At 42.9% G+C, this 23,827-nt stretch overlaps 1 protein-coding gene across 5 annotated transcripts; it reads right to left on the reverse strand.

The window, feature by feature from the left end:
* Positions 1-218: 218 nt before the first annotated feature.
* LOC144723526 (kinesin light chain 1-like) lies at positions 219-22,097 on the reverse strand. Of its 5 annotated transcripts, none has more exons than XM_078602346.1 (16): positions 21,877-22,097; positions 18,486-18,753; positions 15,796-16,026; positions 14,500-14,578; positions 11,884-12,112; positions 11,220-11,307; positions 10,552-10,653; positions 9,489-9,662; positions 8,839-8,938; positions 7,297-7,358; positions 7,127-7,194; positions 5,934-6,042; positions 5,186-5,341; positions 4,426-4,559; positions 2,983-3,049; positions 219-2,702 (listed from the first exon to the last, which is right to left on the reverse strand). In XM_078602346.1, the coding sequence occupies exons 2-16, from the start codon at positions 18,732-18,734 to the stop codon at positions 2,622-2,624; spliced, it is 1,929 nt and encodes a 642-aa protein (XP_078458472.1). In that variant the 5' UTR covers positions 18,735-18,753; positions 21,877-22,097; the 3' UTR covers positions 219-2,621. The 5 variants fall into 5 exon arrangements, with proteins under 5 accessions (XP_078458472.1, XP_078458475.1, XP_078458471.1 ...); XM_078602349.1 differs by having other exon boundaries at positions 7,297-7,346; positions 21,867-22,097; XM_078602345.1 differs by having other exon boundaries at positions 21,867-22,097.
* Positions 22,098-23,827: the final 1,730 nt, after the last annotated feature.

Below are 23,827 nucleotides of genomic sequence, written 5' to 3' on the forward strand. Positions count from 1 at the left end.
AAACGTATTTGGAAGTCCACTAGCAACCAGTGTACTCTTCTTGAGAACTTATTTTATACTTTTGGCAGGACATCTGCAGCTAACCATGTCTGACGTTTTGATCCATGTGCTGGATGCTTCTTCGTACACTTCAGTTCCTTAAGAAGCTCCCAACTTGAAGCTATTTACTTAAATGTATAACAGTACTTGTGTAAATAACTTGCAAAAACAGGGACACATGTTTTTGAAACGTTTAATTGTATATCGCCATCTAAACTCAACTGCTTCAATGTAACCAAAGGAAATGTCTGGTCCACGTTCTAGCGATATAACTCTCAAAGCTTTCAAAACTACAAACCTACATCAGTTTACACAATGGAACTGGTACGTTCAAGACAGAGAACTTGGCTGGCACCACAAGATAACATGCGCCTATATAGCATCCAAAAGACAAGGAACAAATGGCTAAAATCTTAAGGTCATAGGTGACAAAATACAGACTTTTTAAGTACTTCATAAATGAAACTAATGGTTTCCTTTTACATATTTAGTGCAAGCATTGCTCAACCACAGACAATCTGAAATCGCATTCATATCTGCTGAGGATAAAATGATTTCAGGTTTTTTTTTAAATGTTGCATTGCATGTCTTAAAGCGGATACATTCTAGAACGCACTTGGATGGATGTTCAGCGTTGAAACACGGGACAAAGAACGCGGGACAAACACAAGGGGAGGGGGCGGGGGCAACGTGCCCTCGTCCACACAGACAGCAGCCAGGGGGCAGCACCTTTAGCTTGGGCCACTGGCAGGCACTTAAGCCAATCCAATCACACAGCTTCGGTGGGTTGGATTTGGGGTTGAGACAAAGGCTCGAAACCTATCGGTTGGCAAATGTAATCCTGCCTCCGGTGATTTTTCACTTTGGCAAAAAGCCACTTGAAATGTAAATAATAAGAGCCCTACTTGTAATAAGCTAAACAAATTGTATTTCTTTATTCATATGCCTCCCGACTTTTTTTAAACTATCTACAAAATTCAATAATTTAAACATGTACGTTCTATTTACAATGGTAAACTGTAAACAGTCTAGAAAATCATAGCACTTCTCTTTGAGAAAATGAGGGAAAAGATGATGCATACTCTAGCATGCTCTAATGCTTGCCTTACAAAGTACAGTACTAGTAAATATACAGCAATACACGTTTTATATTCTACCACAAGTTGCCTTTCATATGATCTTAGTAGGTCCTCTATATGTAATTATTACATTGCAATTGACTAAGATATGATAATTTATGAGAAGCTGGGATTGTTAGTCAAGTGTTTCCGGTTAAAGGCCTTCGAAACAAAAAGATGAATCTTCTTTGTGCCAAGTCCTTCAGATCCGTTTACAAATCACTTCTATATGGAGCAAAGCCAAATGTCAGCAATAACCATGATCAATCCACTGCTGGACGAGGTCCTCACCAAGTCATCGCTTTCTCTCACTATTCTGTGATGTAATAATCCACCCAGCGCACGAGACAATGTTATTGCTCCATTTACGCGATGGATGTTCTCTAAGACTTTTTCCATCCCTTGACTGCCCCTCCATAAACATTCTTGGCCATCATCCCTCCTAGCGACGTCCTTATCAAGCCCACTTTTTTTCGTAACAGTCGGCATGTTATCTTTAACCGATACATATTCCGTGTGTTTCTCAATGTAATTACAAGCAAGCACCTCGACATGCTGTGCACACTTTTCAGTTGGTTCCATTTTCTTTGTTAATGTCCATGTTTCTGATACACGTCTTAGCAGGTAATATCACACTGCATAAAACATTCGACTTTAGGCACATCGGTACGTTGCTTTTCATGATCAAGTTCAGTTTTCAGAAAGCACTCCACACGTCGTCCAAGTCTGCCTCTATTTCATCGTTTTGATTCTGTTCCACTTCAACAGCTCTCCTAGGTGTTACATACTCGGCTGCAAATTCCAGCTGTGTCCGACTCCCGACAGATATCACACACTTTTGTTCTGCGATCTCAATTGTGCATGACCACTGTTTGCTCATTTATAGTGAGCCCAACATGGTTCTGTCTCGTCTTGCAAAAGGTGACCATTTGCGAATTGGCAACCATAAACTTATTTTTATGAGACATATACATTTATATCAGGATATATCTCAAATATATTTGTACTTTTCTCTGAATCCTGAGTATAGAGTGTGGGTTTTCTCGCTACACAGGGATTGTAAAAAAAAAATTAAGACAACATTTTTAAATGAACGATTCAATGAAAATGAGCAATCTTAACGATCAGGCTCAAGGGCTTGTAGACGCACATTACTCCTTCATTTAATGCTGATATTGTACCTCTAAATTGCAACCAACTAATAAGCTGATGAAGTAACTGTGTAGATTGCCGTTACTTCAAATTCAAAATTCCACCAACAAAACTGTGCTTCCAAGTTTGTTCTACAGGCAGTCAACCATCAAATCACGGAACACAGGCAATGGGTGATTATATCAATATATGGGTAGAACATATAGGACAAATGAAATTGGCACAGGCATGGAAGGCTGTGTAGATGTGTGAATGGATCTATCGTAAAGAGGAGAATGGTTGGTGTGTACATTAATGTTTGCTCTGACATTCCTAGCTGGTGCTCTCAATGGAACCCCGCCGGGCCAAGTCCGAGTGGCTTGCGCTCAGACCCTGGGTTTTGTTCAGTGACTTCTGCAGAGCACCAGGAAGAGGGTGAGAGGTGTGGGGGGGGACAAGGATCACAACACAAGAATCACTTCTTAACACCGACCTCAAACCAGACTATTTTAAACTCCACAGTATTTTTAGGCAAGTGACAAATGTCGACATAAGGCTTCACAAAAGCAAGTGGTGTGCAAGACTGATTAGGGTCACGAAGGACTACGGAAGATTAGGTAAGGGGCAAGGGTGTCCAGAACAGATGGCTACAAAAAAGGGTGTCTTAAGAGAGAAGAGACAGGGCTGGCCTTACTTGGTAGGCGTCATCCTCGGCTTTGGGACCAACGTTGAGCGTGCTCAGAGAACTGGCACGTTTCATGCTGCAATAAAAAAAAACCCCACGTGGACATGGTATTAAAACACGGGGGTACAGCAATGGCTCGGTGGCTCACGCAACTGTGGACCCGACAACCTGAGTATTATTCCTGGCTACGGATAATAATGGTCACTGATCTGAATCAGTCCTGGGTTTCCCGCACACCTCTTTGGCCAATCCACATTGACCTGCGTGGTAAACTAGGGTCAATATCCCACATAATTGCTGACATGACAGAGGCCTTCTACCACACACCTCTGATTAGCGGGGTTGGCTACGTACAGTGAGAAACAAGTTAAAACATACAACCAGCAGGGGATTGGCAGGGGGCTGTACAAATGTACCCTTCCCCCCAGTAAAAGGAGAAGTTACGTGCATGTCTTATAAAAACATCAACCATTTAAAGATAATACACGCTAGCTCATTGGAAGACTTTACAATCCATGTAAGCAAACGCTGGGCACAATGGTGATTGAAATTAATTTAGTCTTTTACACAACCTGTTCAGTAGCATTTGCTACCAATGGTTGAGAAGCATTTCTCCAAGCCTTCCATGGTTGCTTGGCAGTGATCTAAATGTTTTCCCACTGATCTCCAAAAAACTATGAATGTAAGCCAAGAGGCTAATGGGTTTGTAGTTCTTTAAATCAGTTTATTGCCCCCATTTGAATATGTGAATTGCAGAAGATTGATCCTCCTACTGTGTATGGTGTGAAAGAATTTCAACATACATACTAAACTAAAACTATTCAACTATTTGTTTTATTTTACGAGGTAAAGCCCACTGAGCTATATAGCTTTTTCAGAAGCAACCTGGTCACAAATGAAAGCTCAACGAAGTGGCTTATCACGTGGAAATTTATAGCAGCCAAATACTCTAAAACGCACGTTTCTAAACGTGGAGGGTAAAGCAGGAGGACTCGGAGGAAAATCCACGCAACCACGGGGAGAGAGACATGCAAACTCCATATATACAGGCGTCGGGTGTCGGGATCGAGCCCACGGCCTGTATATACCGGGCAAGGTAGTTAACATCTTGCCACAGCAGCGCCCCATACATACAAGGAGATTCTGCAGTTCTATATTTGAAGCTTTCGTGACTGCAAGGATTCATATTCTTAGGTTTTTTTCGGTAAAGTCACGTAGGTAAAAAAATTAAATTAATAAAAGTAAAATAAAATAAAAAATCACGACGTTTGCCTCCGAAACGTCGTGATTTTTATTTTATTTTTATTAATTAAAATTTTTTACCTACGTGACTTTACCGAAAAAACCTAAGAATATGAGATTCTGCAGCTTATAACGTTTTCAGAACACTCCTTAATTCTTGAAAGTTAACTAATATATAACATTGGCGAGTTGGTGGATGCGATGTCCAACCCAGGGTTCTTGCTGTCGGCTTCCTTGTTGCTGCTGCTGCCCTTGAGCTTCATGACCAGCTTCTCGCTGCTGCGCCGAATGGAGGCACGGAGACGGCTGAAGGAGCCACTCCTCTTGAGCCCACCGCCTCCCTCCTGTACACGACGTTCACGTATTTTAAACGTATTGCAGTTTGTATATTTATTGTCTCTATACTTTCGTCAGGTTAACATTTCCGAATTAAAATTTAATGGCTCCAGCTCTTAACGGCTGCGAGTTTGCATCGCCTGAAGTGTTGAGTCTGGGAACTAAGAACCTTAAAGGTTATTGGGGGGGGGGGGGGGGAAAGACTCCACGAGTTCAATTAGGATTTCATTACACATGTTAATATATCTAAATATACCAGAGCCACAATCTGAACGAATAGAAACCTTATCACACGACATTTTAATTGAATTCGTGTCTCTATACACAATGGCCCCAGGCTATATCTAAGCATGACAGAAGCTTCCCAATTGGTGTTCATGCACTTTTTTTTTTGGAAAGCCATTGAAGAAAGATGGTCACCGCATCACGCGTTTTTCAGATGCGCTTCTGTGGCCGTCTGGAACGCTCTTCCTTCCGGTATTAGGAAGCCACTGGAGCTATGGACTTTTAAATCTATATTGAAAACTAGTTTCTTAACTTATTTTTGTGTTTAGTTCTTCCCCCGCACCTCCGATTAGCACGGTTGGCTACGTACGTTGCGAACAAGACATTCAACATACATGTACATACATACCCCGTTGCACTCCGGGACTTTTCCTGGGTCCCGCTTGGCCTCTGCGTCTCCGTCCACCTTCCCCGACTCACTGAAGCTCGTGCCATTCTGGCCACGGCGCTTTTCATACACCTCGTTGTCGTAGAGCACGTCCGACACCCTGGGCTGGTGCACACCCTGCATGGCAGAGGGACCATGCCAGCAGATGGTCGAGCGAGCTTGTGCACGTTTATTAACCGCCATTGACAATGCAGCACCACCGCATATCCAACGGTCACATAGCCGCCGCCCTTGTCAATTAACTTCCTCCACCCAAGTGCAGTATTTGTGTGTGGTGTAACCGTAATTTTCTGCAGAAGTTAACTCATATGTGAGCTATTCACATATCTGCCTTTTCCTCAGTCACCCAGTAATTCGGACATGCGCCATTGTACTGCATTTTTTTTTTTTACAAAAATTACCATTGCCATGTTGGCTTTTTAGAAATATAAAATAGCATTGTGGCATATACCTCTTCGTATGAGTTTTGTCACCCAATTTAAGTTTTAAATTAGTAAACCAATAATTGATCATTACAGGAAACATTGTTCTAACCTAAATGCTATTACTTCCACCCCTCCCATCATGTAAATGATATATTGCTTGTGCAGACTCTTAACTAATACAGCACAAAGCACCACACTACAAATGGGATACCCCCTTAACAGGTGATCTCCCTCTGGTTCACTTTAAACAGTGTTTGGCGACCTTAAAGCTGTCCCACTCTTACCTTTTTGCGGGAACGCGAGGCACATTCCTCAAGCGTCTCTGCCGCTTCGAACTTGCCCTGCCGCCGGTAAAGAGCGCTGAGGTTCTTCAGAGTGTTGGTCACTGTGTAGCTGCAACCGAGACATTATTGCGAGCACCGTTTTACTCAAGAAGGCCTTGCTGGGTTCTCCAGACTCTTTTAGAGGAGGGTCCTGCCAAGTTTTCGCAACAGGGTGGCGATGTTGCTGTTGTGTGTAATCCCAATGGTAATTTATTTCAGCATTGAGATTTTCACCAATACCAGTTACGTTGGGTTTTGTTAGCATGATGACACATGCCAAAGACAAAGACCCCCCCCCCCCCCCGTATAGCCTGTTATAGACTGTTGCGGCAAGTGCCGTTAGCAAGCACCTATGAAGGCAAGCAGGTCATGCGAGGGGGTGGGTGGCCAGCACCACGCCCGGCCGCCTTTGTCTCCCCAGTAGCGATGTTAATACATCGCACCAGGTACTCATTTCAAGCTGAGTCAACCTCGGGGAGGCCCAGGGCCGGTTCAAATAATCGTCACTGGTGTTAGCCGTGAGCGGGAATCGAACCTGGGTTGTCACTTTTGTTGCGCAATGCGCTAACTGCTACACTACACACATGCACACACACACGCACGTGTCGCACATCCCAAGTGTGGTTTCCCACACTTCAGCGATTGAACTCCTGAAGGTGCCCGTAGCAGCGGGTGGCGATAGCTTGAGAGAAGAGATGACGCGTAGACCCAACCCATAAAACCGCATTTGGATTATGATCAGCTGTGAAAACTTAAAGATGTCACGGACCATAATCTCGCCTGCAATTTCCAAAAACTTTTGAGTCCTCCTGAGTCTCGTTTAAGAGCAATTGTGTTAACAACCCGTTACCAATGAGTCATCATCAAAAAAAACTTTAGTTTTACTTTACATCAGTGTTTTTAATGTCTACTCATACTCATTAGTAGTTCCTCATACTCATTTATACTCTTTAAGAAATTCAGAGGGAAATTTAATGAATGCACAAAAAGTGATACCTTGAGAAAAGTAATTTTTTAAATAAAAGAAAAACAATTAGGTTAGGTCTAAATTGAAAAATGCTCAACTGCCGTTCCATCACATTTGGCAATGTGTTGAGAACTCAGCCGTGAGCGCACATTTAATGCATGACGGATAAAGGCAATTAGAGATTTACCTGTCTATCTTTCCAGACTTGTACCAGCCACCGTACTCCCCACAAGGGAGTGCCTCCTTCTGTTTGCCCTGCCGACGAAATACATCACTCGTGAATGATGTAGGATCACGCTTCCTTAACAATGCCACGACTACCAAACGTTGCATTATGTATATGAAGGCTAAGCTCACCTTGCTCTGTTCACGTTCCTCAGCGTGGACCCATATAGGTTTGTTTTCACCTGCAACACAAGCTTAATATTACGTAAAAAAAAACAATCAACATCAATCATCCGTTTATATAACGCGTAACTAAAAGCGTAATGCATATCTTACTTCACTATGAACGAGAAATTATTATTTGTTTCTTTCGGTTAAGTCACGTCTAAAGATAAAATAATAAATTAAATTAAATAATAGAATACGACGTTTCGATTGCAACACAAGCAATCATCATCAGGTATAATGAAATAGCGACATAAAATCTAACCAGAAAACTATAAACAGACATATAAACAGACATATTAGCAGACAGATATCACCAAGATATCTGTCTGCTAATATGTCTGTTTATAGTTTTCTGGTTAGATTTTATGTCGCTATTTCATTATACGTGATGATGATTGCTTGTGTTGCAATCGAAACGTCGTATTCTATTATTTAATTTAATTTATTATTTTATCTTTAGACGTGACTTAACCGAAAGAACCAAATAATAATTCCTGCAGTCACGAAAGTTCTAAAATTAAGATATGAACGAGAAAGCCAAGTACGATTGAAGGCCACGGCCAACATCAGTGGCAAGTGATATCAGAACTGGTTCTGCCTTAACCTCTTCACCAAGCCGCACCGATCAGTGTGGTGAAGTATACCGTGGGTTTTTTTTACTCCTGATAGGTCTCGGTGTGGAACTTCTAAAAGCACGTGAGTAAAAGTACAGTCTATCTTACCATGATGTGACTTACAAGAGAGTAAAAAAACAATCGTTGACTTTAATAGCATTACAAATGATTCCACAAAAACAAGTCGACGCAAAACGGCTGGTGAATCAAATAAGATGTATCATAGCAGTTACACTGGGAATACCTAAGTAAAAAAAATATTCAAGACAGAATCTATAAAGTTAACACCTCGAGGAATGGCCATAAAACTGCATACATCTTTTCAGGATGGTTTTAACGATAGAAACAACAACATTTTAAAAGCAGTATTATTACCGATATATAAACAACGTTGTGGGACATTACTACGTTGAAGCATGATAATTGTTTTTTTACCCTTCTATCTGGCAACACAACTGACACCTTTTTACAAGGAGTCATGTTTGCATAGACCACAAAACCTGCAGTCATAATGCAAACAAAAAATATAACTGATAATGTGCACTGTCCTTGAAGTTGATTGGTCCACACCCAAGACAGCTTTCCTTAGAGCCTAGTCTCACATGGGTTGGCCTAGTCTCACATGGGTTGGTCCAACACCATGTGAGACTAGGCTCTAAGGAAAGCTGTCTCAGGTGTGGACCAATCAACTTCAAGGACAGTGCACATTATCAGAGTTATATTTTTTGTTTGCATTATGACTGCAGGTATTGTGGTCTATGCAAACATGCCTCCTTGTAAAAAAGGTGTCAGTTTTGTTGCCAGATAGAAGGGTAAAAAACCAATTATCATATTTTTTACTGCCAAATGAGGTTCCAATGGTACGTTGAAGCACTCGGTAAAAGGAAATTACCATCGACAGAGCCGAACTCCCGCTCATGTGCCCGCGTGAGGATTTCTTTGTACAGGGCCTCGGCATCCTTGTACTTTCCCTGCTTCAGGTAGCACGACGCCTGGTAACACAAACAATGGACAATGCACTAAAGGACACTGGCAACATCATCACACAAGAGGGAGGTTTCTACCGACGAGCCAACCTCAGTTCAAAAATGGTAAATCATCCTAATAATACATATGGAGTGGCATTTTTAAGGTAGATACTGTGTGTTGTTCGTCATGATGCCCGATGTTTTGTCCCAAGGTCTGGAAGCTTCTACAAGAAATTAAATGAGCTGTTCACTCCCTCTCCCTCTGTCGCTCGTGCCGGGTACTAACCGTTAGTGCTATATAATCATGTAGCATTAATTATAATTATATAGCATTAGAGGGCAACACTAAAATCAAGGGAAAAAGTGAGCACCTCAATTCATCTCCTGCACAAGTTCCCAGTATATGGAGCAAGAACACGTGGCACAACTAACAACATACGTCACAATCACCAAAATGCGGCACAACCATCAACACGCGACACAAACAACAACACGCGGCACAACCAACAACCACATGGGGCACAATCAAAACACACACGGGAGAGTGCTAATGAGCATGTGGGCGGCTTGAGACCAGATTGTTCTTGGTCTTGGCGACGTTGGGATCATCGGTGCCGAGCTGCAGCAGGTATATGTCGAGAGCCCGCCGGTAGTAGGTCTCCACCTCCTCGTACTTGCCCTGGTTCTGGCACAGCAGTGCCAGGTTGTTTAGCTGCTTGGCAACGTCTGGGTGGTCCTTTCCCAGCACCTGTCACGGCAGCAAGTCCATCACAAACAGAGCCAATGTCGGGCACAATTTCAAATGTAAACCGTTTATTTATGAAATAATATATGCGGGTACCAGTGTGTGGTTGACGGCTCAAAAATGAATCGGTTTATAACTGTCTGGAATGGAGTCATATTAACCGGTTTAACGAATGCTGTAGTGATTATACATCATTATGCTGACCATTAGGAATCCATTTGGGGCTTTTAATAAATGTATCTAGGATATCAACCCGTATAACAGATGACATGAAGTTGGTGCTTCAGCAAAATTATACGTAAATAGGTTGATATATAATAAAATAAAATTCGTGAGAATTATTTTATTTTATTATGTTTTATTTTTATTATTTTATTACTTCCCTTCTACGTGACTTTACCGAAAGAACCAAGAAGATGAATCCCTGCAGTCACGAAAGCTTTAAATCGAAATTTAGGTTGATATAAATAACAAGTATTTTTTTTGTGCTGTAACTGAGACAACGAAGACGTCATCATTTTGGCTGACTGCCATTCAGGAAATGTTTTTCATGAATCTGTTATATTACTGTGGGACTCTTTGCCTCAATCAGAAATATTTACCTTCAGGGGGATAACAGACATTTAAAAGTAGAGCTTTGTATATTTACCAATGTACTCCGCATATATAAAAATATTTTTAAAACCAATAACAGTTCACAAACACAGTATTTGCCCTTGAATGCTCAGCTTACTGCTTTGCATTAATCTGTTTAACACTACATATTTTCACAACCGTGTGAATGGCATCCTTTACAATGCTCTCTTATCAAGAGCGTCTGCTAACTCCCGCAAGGCATGGCAGCGATTCCACGGGGCAGACTAGTAGGTGGGCCATGCACCAGTGCCTTTACCTTCTCGCGAATCTCCAACGCACGCTTGCACAAGGGCTCCGCCTCCTTGTACTTGCCACGCTTGCCATACAGCACTGCCAAGTTGTTGAGTGTGGCTGCCACCTGAAGCAAAACAAATACAAGAGAATGCATGCATTTCATGCATTTTCATTAAAAAAATAAGTTCCACCCCAAGCATGGCATTGCGTTCATCTCTACTGGACATCTGTGAACAAGAGCTTGATAGCTCATCGGATTCCACCAGGAAAATACATATTCTGATTCTGATCTCCATTTAACAGCCCTGATACAGTGGTGGTAATTCAAAATTTCCACGACGGGGGTCACTATCCACAGGACAACCACTCTTGATGCGTATCGAAGTGGTGCTCATTTTACCGAGGCTCAGGAGGCACAAAAGGCCCGTACCAGATTTTGAACTCTGCCCTTTGATCGGTGAGACACGGGGGCTCTGACCACTGCCGCCAGCTGGTCAGACATCATGTAAAATATTGTTGAATAAAAAATACCAATTCAATTACCATGCCCCTCAATTAAACACCTTTCTTATCAAGCAATGTCTTGACTTTTTTTAAGAGGGTAGATAAGATTCTTTAGCTGTGATCTTGCTCCGTGTTGTGCATGCCCCTCGAGTAATCGAGTGACTGTTGTAGCATGAAGCAACTCACGGCTGGATGATCTCTGCCCAGGGTTTTCTCTCGGATGGCCAGGGCATCGTTGAGGAGGTTCCCTGCCTCCTTATACTTGTTCTGATCCCTATACAAATGGACACACAATTGACAAAAAAAAAGATAAACTCATCGTCATCACAATCATTAGCCATGGGCAATCCATTGCTAGAAGAATACCTCAAGCCATCGCTCATAATCCTGAAATGTAATAATGCACCTGCAGGGTTGTAGATTTCTTTGCTCCAAATCTTCACTTGAAATCTACTCGGATCCATTATATTCCACAGCTATCAATAATTTTTCATGATCACTAGCCACGCTATTCACCCTGAATCCACACGTTAGTTAACTTTAAGTCTAACCCGTGCATATTTTGCGTTGTCAAAACACATTTTAAATGTGTTGCCGAGTGCTTATCTGTGCATACTGACTTTGTGCTCAATGTTACTGGAAAAACCCAGAAAAATCTATTTTAAAGTATGAATATGGCAAGCACTGCACATGATCGAGCATCTAAGCCACGCCGCACGGAAAATAAGAAAATTAAATGAGCTTGGCTCCGCGCCTCTGAGTTGCGGCCGTTACGTCCGCAAATTTGCGCGCGTTATAAATTGCATTATTATTATTATTAAAACAAGTGCCGAGGACACAGCACAGCCACCTGTAGACGAGCGCCAGGATGTTGAGCATGGTGGCCACGTCCGGGTGGTCGTGGCCGCTCGTCTTCTCCAGGTCCTCGAGCGCTTGCTTGCAGAGCGGCACGGCCACCTCGTAGCGGCCCTGCGACGCGTACTGGATCACCAGGTTGTGCAGCGTGCGCAGCCGCGCGGGGATCTCGTAGCCGCCCTGCTGCGCCGCCGCCGCGCCCGATATGCCTCGAGACTGGGTCACTGTGGTGGAAGCACAGAAACCGGGGGATGCACGTGTCACTGGTGGGCAGTGCCGGATGGATTGCTTTTTTGCCTCTTTCTGTCACCCTTTCATTTTGGGGTGGTGGAAGCTTTGCCTTTACAGAGAGATGGAATTTGCATGTCGCAGGTCACGTAACAAAACAGACAGCTGGACAAAATTTACGACAGATACCAATAGAAGGCATGGGGGAAGACGGATGCATTGATGGCGAGATGAAACCATAAAGGAGTTTGGAGGTCACTGCTAGATACTCCAGAACAACTAAGAAAAGGATGGAAAACATGGAGATCTTTGCCCAGCAGTGGAATACTGCAGGATAAAAACAACAATAAAACACACAATAGTCACTTCTGTCACGGCAAGAGGCCCTTGTATTGACAAAAGTAGCTAAGTGCGCTAAAATTAGAAGCACTGTTGCTAGGTAGAAAATATCCCCCCTCTCGTACCCGAATGGTGTAGCTCAGATGCTTGCATTGGATAAGATAAATCCTGATTGGAAGCTGAATTGAAGTGGCATGCTGAATGAAATGAAGTCGCAGGTCACACAAGGCCGATCAGTTGTATTTTCCCCACCCTTGCTTTAATGGAATGTGCCAAATTAAAGGCTCTACATCTTCATGATGTGAGGATCACTTCTGCGGGAAGACAAATGCGGGAAATATATATAAAATCTAGTTGAATAAATGTGCTATTTATATTGGCTATTTGCTGGCGGGTGAGTAAATTGTCAAGATACAATGGATGAATGTATAATTGGAATGAACCATTTTAGCTGTTTGGCAAGCCATTTTACATTTTAGGAAACTGTGCATCAAATAATGATTCAAAGTACTGTGGGGAAAATGGAAACATGCATTTAAATTAACGCCTTCTGAAATGGCTATGGAGCAAATAAAATATCCAAAAAGGTGATTTTAAGGAAATACGAAAAAGGTCTTGCATCGACTTAACATACTAAATACATTGGCATTCCGGTTGCATGCAATTGTTCAACCTTATTACTTATTCATTGCCAAGCTATTCAGCTTTGCTTCGGACATTATTTAATGCACACATTGCAGACGACCAAGTAAGATTTTAGATAGAAACCTATGCTATTTTCACTTGGACATCCCGTAGTACCATTGGTGAAGCAATACATGTGCTGACCATAAGCTGCTGGGTCTTCACTTAATTTGATTGATATAACATTGATATCCCTACCAGGAGAGCCTACCTATTCCTAAGTAGTAGAGCTCAAGGCATCCCTTCAAACGTTTTTCCCTGGGATCCTAGTCTGGCAAAACATTACCTGTCTCTGTACAAAACAGCCAAATGTAACGTGATATAAAACACACAAAATACTGCAATATAACACGAAGAACTACCATACAAATATGAAACTAAACAAGTATACAATATAGACTAAGAAACAAAACCCAATACCACTGATAACAATGGAGCATAGAGACACACACACACCTGGCCACACAGTTCAAACGACAAGTGGCAACAGCACAAATGCTCACACATCAGGTGCACACATACAATAGCGATTTTATGCTGCCTACAATTGTGGGCAGCACAAATAATGGAGAAGTTGTCTGGAATGGGAGAGACTGCAATCCCTCGGCGGCATTGGGTGATTTATTGTACACCCCGTAAGGAAGAGGAGCAGAGCCCTCGCGAGTCTCACGCTCAACAACAGAAGGGAAACAAAAGAGCGTGATAAACACAATGTGACACTTTAGATTCACGTGTTACACTTGGCACATTCCAAGGCCGCTGCCTAGCATAGCTGTTACCGGCTGTAAACGGTTACGTCTGTGAACAGTTAAAACTGCCAAGAGAGATCTTAACAAAAATGTAAGCATGTGAAGCTGGAATGTTAGAACACTGGGATAATTTTAAAAGAAACGTGGCGTATAAGCCACAATAAGAGCTTGTTATTTGCACATTTTTTCCGTGGTCAGCAATGCCCAAATAATAGTATAAAAGTTGCAGCACAAAGCACTTAACCTAAAAGGCTACTTGCACTGCAAGAAAGACTGTAGTGTGATACGAGTTATTTACAATTCCGAGAAGGCAGAAGGCTTCCACTTGCTGTGACTTCCACATCATACACTGTACCGTGTAGTCATTATATAAACTACAAAGGGAGATAGCAAAGAGAAGCCTTGAAAGCAGATCATTAACATGGAAGCCAATTTTAGGAAGACACATTTTCAATAATAAAAAAATGTTCACACAACAAACCAACTTCAAACAACCAAAAGATCTGTCTGATATTTCTAAAATAAATGAGAGCTTAAAAAGGCAAGATGAGAGACTTTGACCGGCTGCGGTTGAGAGCATCCTGTGTTTGCAAGGACGCGCCAACACTCACTGCTGGAGCTTTGCTCATCCTCGTCGTTTGGGAACAGGTCATCAAGGGGCTCCTTGGAGGACTCTCCATCCTTCTCCTCCTGTAAAGATCAATCAGCTGTGAACCCCCGTGGCACCTAAACTGTATACCCACACACTCCAATTATACAATTCACTCGCTGGTAATCCATTTTCAAAGAGGAGCAGTCACATCAAACAGTTCAGATAGGAGAAATTTAAAAAATACAAAATTAGACTTCAGGTGTATTTAAGCGTGCATGTTTTGCGTTTAAATTGATCTGAAACATCGTAACGAGCAACACGGGCAATTAAAATGTCAACACCCAACCTGGAAGAACGGAATCAACCGGGCAGGGTGTTGACTTATGTTAGCCGGCTCTCTGTGTTGTATTGCATCATATTTCTAAGTTTACTAGGTTTGTTTTCTCATTCATTCGTACTTGATGACGATTGCTTGTGTTGCAATCGAAACGTCGTATTCTATTATTATTTAATTTATTTATACGTGACTTTACCAAAAGAACCAAAGAGTAATTCCTGCAGTCACGAAAGCTTTGAATCTAGTAACAACATAGAATGTCTTCAAACAGAGCTTTGATATCACCACATTTAGAGACTTGTACAAAAGTTAACCCTCAGGCCCAACAAAAAAATAGCAATTAACACTACGCACCTAGGCAACAACAATGCAGTGCCAACTTGTGACCTCCCATGTCTTACTGCCAAATTAAACACAATCAATGCAGCCTTTGCCTCTGAGATTGCCTTTGGCACTACCAAAGTTGTTGTTCAATATCGATGTATTAAACATGCCTATATAAAAGGTTATACAAAAAAAATGGTACGAAAGTGCTAAATACTGCTGCTCTGAAAAATTGCGCTAAAACAAAGAGGTAGCCCTCACCCTCGCCGCCCACCCAAATCTATCTTTCCACTTTTCTCCCAGACACGGTTGTGCCGTGTCAATTAGATTTCGCATTACTGTGCTTATGAGCCATAAAACCAATTCCAATTAGCGGTAGCGGTATGTTTCAGAACAAAAAAAATTCACACAACAGTGCCATAGATTATGGTGCTTTTGTTATGGTTGTTTTCTACGAGCCCAAGTTAAACGGCAGTCTCGTAACAACGTACCGATGAAAATCGATTTTTACGAGTGCGAGAACTATGATTTAATTCATTGATATGCTAATATTACAATTGGGCTAATTTGGCAAAACGGAATGAACTATAACGATGACTTAAATGCAAAAAGAAAATCTGACGAAATAAAACACTGCAGCGGAAGGAAACTCACGGGGGGCGAGGCCTCGTCGTCGTACTTGCGCAGTTGCCCCATGAACTGCAGGTGCCGGTTCTCCTCCTCAAGCTGCGCCACGCTCTGCTCACTGCGCTGCAGCCGCTGCTGTGCCGTTGCCAGCTCCTCGCGCAGCCACGCGTTCTCCTGGCACAGTCGCCGCACCTGAGCGCGCAGCTTCTGCTTCTCCGCCTCCACTGATCCCAGGTGCGACGCCAGCGCCACTATCACCTGCGCCACGCCACGCAAGGGGGTGAGAGCCAGCCGGCGGGTACAGAGGGGGGACATGGTATGGGCAGACGCATTCCGGAATTGCCAACATACTCCGTGGGCTTTTTCAGACCTAAACATTTTAATTTAAACAAGGGCAATCATCTTTTGTGTGTCATGAGTCCCTGCTGACGTAAGCGCTGCATGTTGGAAGTCATGCGGCCGGGAGTTGTGACCAGTTCAAGGAGATGTTAATGGCGACAACAAGGCATGCATTGTGTTCTGAGAGGGGGCCACTTATGAAGCAAAATTTGCAAATCCAGAACCTTCATACGGCAGTGAAGCTGAAGAATAAAATGATTCACAAGTGAAAACATAATCGGATTTGACAGCAAGCCTGTCAAAGTGTTTGCGGTTGGATGTCCGTCTAAAGTAGGGCAGGCATTCCATCCATTTTTTCTCCCTTAGGGATTAGGGAAAATTGTTTTAGAACCACTTTCTTTGCACTTTCAAACTTACTCCACTGTAAAGATGCAAATGTGAGTGATACATAATTTTAATGAGGGATGGGGTTTAATATTTCAACACTTTCATATTTTCTGGCTTAAGGAAATTGTCAGATGTTTTTCAGGATTTCCGGAGCATTTACATTACAAAGTAATGTAATCCAATGCCAAGTGCCATCACTTGTGGCAAGAAAAGGGTGTACCTCACATCAATTCCTGTTAAATACATGGAAAATATTATCTCCTGTGAATTAATAAAAACAAAATTTACTTCCTGAATCAGTCAAAAGAAAACCATTTCGGGAGCATCCGAAATTTATCTAGGCCCGAATTTTTTTTCTGAATCTGAAAATCGGGAACATATTATGTAAATAATTAAAGCTTTCAATCACGTTGCCAGGGATACGCATCATAATTCTTGTTCAACTAGTCTTCATCTCAAGCATGTGGCAATTTCTTTGAAGTTTAAACTTACTGAGATAAATTGTAATTGTCTGCATTAAAAGGAAAACCAGACTTTTCATGAAAACGTCTCGTGCTACCACGGTGTGGTCATACCTAAATACTTGTAAAAATCATACATTAGGCTCCCTACAATTGTACAATGATACAATTTTTTTTTATAACATTAGATTAGAAAACCAATGCTTATGTATAATATCCATAAATATAATTTTTTATTATAAAAATCATAGCTATACCAACTTGGTGGATGGTTTATTCATTCAAACGATAAATGCATGTGCAGCATCTAAACAAGAATGGCAGTGAAAAGAAAATGTCGTTGTGAGCAATTTCTTTTCGAGATAGGGCTTTACTGTACTGCAGCCTAGTCAGTTATCACTATGGTGATCTCACACCTAGCAACACACTCCCTCTGTATCCATGCAAACAAAAGCTTAAGCAAGGCTCTTTGGCATGGCTATTTAAATGCAGAAGCAAAACCAGATACATGCACATCAAAGATGCACAATGCATTTATACAAACAATAGAATTATACCCAAACAACTAGGAGCAGAAGAATGACAAAAATGGTGCCAAGACAAATTTGCAGAAAAATTTAACCAATATTCAAACAGGAGTTTTTATTGCCTTATTTTTTTACATCTACACAGAAATTGCATGATGATGGGTCATTATCCCACTGATTAAAAGGTGGGATATCTTTTGACAATGACAGCAAGGCTGTCAGACATCGGTGAAAACATAACCACCTTGACATGTGGCAATGTCAAGAGCGATTATACAGAAGGCGATGGAAATGGTTCGTCTGGTCATGATTCATGCCCCCAACACCGATGCCAAGTCGTTTTTTTTCTCGTCATTGGCAATTTCCACTCCTATCCAACGATGCTTAAGGGCGTTACCAAAGTGAACGGTCTACTCCAACAGGGACATTAAAGATCCTATGACATCATTCAAGAGAAGGCAACTGTGCGCACTGCCATCACAGCCACAACAAAAGTAATGCCATGCAAACCTGGAACTATCTTGAAACATAAAAAAGACCAGATTTGAAGCATTCGTGACTGCAAGGATTCATACTCTTAGGTTTTTTCGGTAAAGTCACGTAGGTAAAAAACTAAAATTAATAAAAGTAATAATAGAAATAAAATAATAAATCACGACGTTTCGGAGGCAACACAAGTCTCCATCATCAGGTGGGACCGTCACAGCTAGATTTACTGTATTTACGTGACTTTACCGAAAAAACCTAAGAGTATAAAAAAGACCATTATTTATTTTATGATCTCTATTGTAAAACAGAATTGTATTTCTGTCTGGAGAGAAAACATGCCAGTGTGGTTCTTTTACGAAAACACTATCCACTTGCCCTCACACTGGAAAACTGTAACCGCATCGATCTCAGCTACTAAAAAAAACGCACATCATGCCGGTAATTCTGCATCTTATCCGTGCCAGCTTCAGCTAGGCAAATGTAACCACCTCCCCGGTCCCGTTCTGAGACTCACCTGAGCTTCGCTGAGGCCCAGCTCTATGGAGTCGAGCGAGTGCTGAATGATGCCGGTCTTCTCGCTGACCAGGCTGCCCTCGTCGGCGCGGTTGAGGCAGCTGAGCGTGGTGATGAGCGACTCCAGGATTGAGTGGTGCTCATTGCGCAGTGCCTCCAGCCCCTGCATCACGACGCGCGTGTTCGACAGGATCTCCTCCTGCGACAGCCGCTCTGGGGCATCCGACTTGGGGCACGCCATGGAAGACATGGCCACCCGCTAGCCGCACCTGGTGAACAAGCACGGGAGAGGGGAATGTCGCATGTCACAAAATAGATAGCACGTGCTTTCCATCGCGTTTGTGTTGATTACAGAAAGAACAAAACAGCACAGCTTCCTGGACATCTCAAGCGATAGTTCTGTGGCATCTGCTTCTATGGGCTGTTCTCGAACACGAAGGATCGCACTGCTCTGAGAGATTCGAATGAAATTATTGTCTCATGTCATGCCTATAGCACAATGAGGATTAAAAGGGGATGAATGTAAAATATAAAAAACAAAGCTTCTGAGAAAATTACTCTGTCTGTCACAACAAAATGTAGTGGTCGAATGTATGAAATTTTAACATTCATCTTAGACTCGTGTGAAAATGCATTACATCTGTGTTTACCATGAAAAAAAACAACGAACTTATCAAGTAAAAGGCGCGTATAAAGCTGTGATGCCCATAGAGCAATGCAAGTCTGTGGGTGTCCGAGCACTATTTCTTGTTACAGTAAGAACCACTCGTGCGGTGACCTTCAATACAGATTCAGATCAATGACCTATTTTTTGTGCACCTCTCAGAATCATAATTGACATGCTTGAAGACACTGGAAAAGTCAATGAAGCATGCTCTTAGTAAGCCATGGCCAGCGAGCCACATCAGAGGCTTGAGGCCTGTGAAGGGCAGACGGTCATGCAGTTGTACAGCGCACGAGCATAATGACACGTTCGTAAATCGGCACAGACAACAGCCTAGCAATTATTGGACACAAATTAGCAACCCCAAAGCATCTAATTAACATCAAGGCACAAAAATGGCATGTTACTAATGAAGACATGAAAATAGTGTACACAAACGTAAACAACATTTTTACTGCAACTATGGCCTCTTAAAATATATTTACAGACATTACATCGTACTATTTTCTTTCAGGGTAGCGCTTATGTATTTAGTATATTCATATTCTTTTTACGTGGATTTGTGGAAGATATGATCCTGCCCATGCACTTTACATTGCTCTGAACATGGAATACTGCAGGCAATGCATGAAATGCGCATTTCTTGATCTCTCATTATATCAAGTTGAGCAGAAAAAATTCACCTTACATACGACTGCACATACGTTACTGCAGGATATTTGACATTGTATTTGATAGCAAGAAGGCATCATGTTCTCAGCCTGGAAATATTCAAACAAACAAGGGAGGCAGAAGCAGCCGACAAACCGGACGAGTGGTTCAGTTTAACACAATGACCTTTGTAAAGAGACACGACGTAAACTCGACAAATAAATGCTTTGTTGACTCACTCACAAGTGGAATCGGCAGACGGTGTTGCTGCTGAGTCAAAACTGCAATGTCCCTGCTCCGAGTGGCAAATATCCACTGTCAGCAGCACTTAAATTCAAGGGGGTTATTGCGCGCTGCTATTGCACATATTCGAAAAGAACAGGTCTATAGTGCCAATTCAAGTACGCCAGTGATCAGGGATAGGACACAGTGTACAGCAGTGGGGTGGGGGTGTAAATTATCCCCAAAGTGAAAATACTGTAGATGATGGGGGGCAAGAGGCACGTGTTAGGTCCGGGAGTTAAGAAACAATGTCCAGTGTGTGGGCGCAGGCGAGGGAAGGGACATTGCATGGGTCAAATAAATACTGTACGTAGGAGAGGTAATTCAGGAGATAAGATATTTTGGGGGGTGGCATTTATGTTGGTGAAAAGTATGCTCCAGTTGGGGGTTGGTAGGGGGTTGTGATGTACACAGGGACTTCTGTAAAAACAAGCTTCATAGCTCATCGGATTCCTCTCGTCTAAAATAAAGATTCAGATTCTAAAAATTGAGTTTATGTGTGGGGGGGGGGGGGTGCATCCATCTGGTGTGTGAGAATGGCCGGGAGGGAGGAGCTGGGTGAGTTAAGGTCACCCATCCAGTTAGGGAGATGTCATCAGGAGAGGTCAGGGGATGTGGGAGGGGATGTTTCCAATTGGTCAGAGCGAGAGTCCTGTAGAATTAATAAATAGGGGGTGTTGGGTCCAATGGGATAAGTAAAGAAGGGGATAGGGGCTTGCAGGATATATGTATGACCTGCTGGCTTAAAGGCTAGGCAATGGTATGGGAAGATCGGAAGCACGTGGCTTGTTGGCTTTAAGGGGGGCAGCACAAGCATTGCGGGATGGTGCAATGAGAGGCTAAAGGACATACGATATGTTTACGCGCTTAAAACAAGAGGGCAAAAGTCTCGTGGAAAAAATATGTGGGTGGGTGGGTGGGGGGGCTGCAGCAGTAGTACATGACCTCTTGAGTTAAAGAGGGAACACGTGTCCAGAGTGGGGGACCTCGACAGCAAAGATGGCAGTGGGGGGCGCATTCTATGTGGCATAGTTATTTGAAGTCCTGTGGGAGTGTATGACATGTTGGCTTAATTTTTTTTGGGGGGGTAATCAGAGAGGGAGCGGTGGTGCAGCGGTTAGCGCTACGCTGCGCAACAAACCCGGCGACCCGAGTTCGATTCCCGCTCACGGCCAACAACCAGTTGACGATTATTTGAACCGGTCCTGGGCCTCCGCTAGGTCGACTCGGCCTCAAATTAATACCCGGTGCCGTGTTGTAAACATCGCCACAGGGGAGACAAAGGCGGTCGGGCGTGGTGCTGGCCACCCACCGCCTCGTGTGCCGTACCGGCCTTCATAGGTGCTCGCTGACAGCACTTGCCCCTACAGTCTGTTAAGGCTACACGGGGGATCTTTGTCTTTGTGGGGGGGGGAAGTGCAGCAAGTAGGATGAAGTGCTGCCCCCCCCTCCCCCCAGTGGGTTACCCGTTAGACGGGGGTGATGGAGCGATTCAAACATTAAAACACAAATACTGTATATTAAGGCACAGTTTAATTTAATCACACAACAACCAAACCTACTCCGTGTGGAATGTAAAGATAAAATATAAAAATTATTAGTCACATTTAATGATCACAATAAACCGGGCGTGAGGAGAGAAATATCACGATCGTCCCCGGTCGACTAAAAACCGATAAAAACACATCACTTAGAACACAAGACGGGTGAGGTTAGTGGGGGGCAAGGATGTCGTAATCGTCGTCGTGTCATTAAGTAAATTATTAATCGCGGGTGAATCATTACCGACACTCACGCAAGCTTCGTCGTCCCGCCGCCGCCGCCGCTGCTGCCGCTGTTGCCGCTCGTTTAATTCCCCTTGCAAATTCCAAATGGCTTTTAATCTTTGTATTTTATTTGTTGTCGTGTTATTTTTTTGGTTATTCGACGAGGCTCGTGGAGTTAATTCTGCAGGAGGAGCCGCTCCTCCGCTCGCGGCCGCGATTCTGTCAACATGGCGGGGGATGAGGGGGGGGGGCCGCCCTGCGCGCGCGCGCGACGCCGCGGAACCCGGCTCCGTGACGTCATTTCACAGGCGCGCCGTGACGTCATCTATTGTTGTTTGTGTGTGTCCTTTGTTTGCGGGCGCGTGACGTCGTTTTTTTGTGTGTGTGCGTTATTGTTGCAGGCGCGTGACGTCGTTTTTTTGTGTGTTATTGTTGTGGGCGCGTGACGTCATTTTTTGTGTGTGTGCGTTATTGTTGCAGGCGCGTGACGTCAATTTTTTGTGTGTGTTATTGTTGCAGGCGCGTGACATACTTTTTGTGTGTGTTATTGTTGCAGGCGCGTGACGTAGTTTTTGTGTGTTATTGTTGTGGGCGCGTGACGTCATTTTGTGTGTGCGTTATTGTTGCAGGCGCGTGACGTCATTTTGTGTTCTTGTTGCAGGCGCGAGCGTCATTTCTGTGTAACTTCTTTTTTTAAACACAGCACTTTATAGTTCGTATGCTTTATTTTGATGATCAATCTCAATTTCTTGATTGTGGCTACACCCGTTGATGTTTGCACTTTATTATTTAGAACGGCACTATCTGACCCCCCTTTCGCAATGTGTTGTAGCCCTTACCATCTTTCTCCTATATATGTTTTTTTAAATAATGTATTTCTGAAATAATGTACACAACCGCGGCGTGTCGCCTGCTCTGACTCACTTGAGTGTGAAGAAACGATTCATTACACTGTAACAAATATTTTTTTCTTCCTGGGTAGCAGTGGCGGCTCCTGCAAAATCTCTCAGGGGGGGCAAATGTCTGGATGATTGATAAGGATAAGGTCCACCCATGCAATGGATAAATTAACAGCTTAAGCATGTAAAGGCAACTTCACTTCTTTAATATTAATGAAAAATAAAGTGACTCTTACAATACATCTTGTTTGTTTCTATACTCACTATTAAAACAAACCACTCAAGTTTATTTTATTAAAGATTCCACTAGGTGGCGACAAGTAATATTGTTGGATGAAACGTGCTTACGTATGATGACGTAAGCACGTTAGGGCGAGCCCTCCCGGAAGCCATAGAGAATGCATTGCAGCGCCCCCCGTTCGAAAAAAAACATCTTTGAATGTAAGTCTATGGGGCCACTCGGGGCGATTCTCAGCCGGAGGGAAATCGCCCAAAAAGAGGCGGTACTCCACAGAACGTAGCATGACGCTGATTGGACTATATCCAGAGGCACAGTGACGGCTAGCGTGACTCTGTGGCTGAATGACATTGGTGGTGCGTCGCCCAATCGCCCTAATGAAGAAACCGCCCCTGCTGGGTAGTGATATTTTGAAATTTACCTATTTTCAATGAGAAAACGTGTGCATTTGTGTCATTCCTTCACGTAAAGTCCTGGTCACAAAAGCAAAGTTTGTGGGGAATAACAGCCATTTTCTATACTTTTGAGGCATAAGCAATTAAAAAATAACACTTAGTACCCAGGAATAAAAATCGTGTTACATTGTGAATTATTTGCCCGAACGTGACGTCACCCTGAGCACGCGGCACCAGCAGTTACGTCACGTGGCTTCTCACATCATCACACCCAGATTGAGAATCGGAAAATACCACCCAAGTTGTTGTTGGTGGTGGTGATGCTGCTAATCTTATTTTATATTTAAATTCCTGTATTAGCAGTGGTGGCACAAACAAAAACCGAACACGTTCGTCCACACTGTATTATAAACAATAAATAAAAATATCTCTGGCTGCCTTCCTGGTT

This window comes from Lampetra planeri, chromosome 18 (genome assembly GCF_965212315.1).
Source record: "Lampetra planeri chromosome 18, kcLamPlan1.2.h2, whole genome shotgun sequence".
NCBI lineage: Eukaryota > Metazoa > Chordata > Hyperoartia > Petromyzontiformes > Petromyzontidae > Lampetra > Lampetra planeri.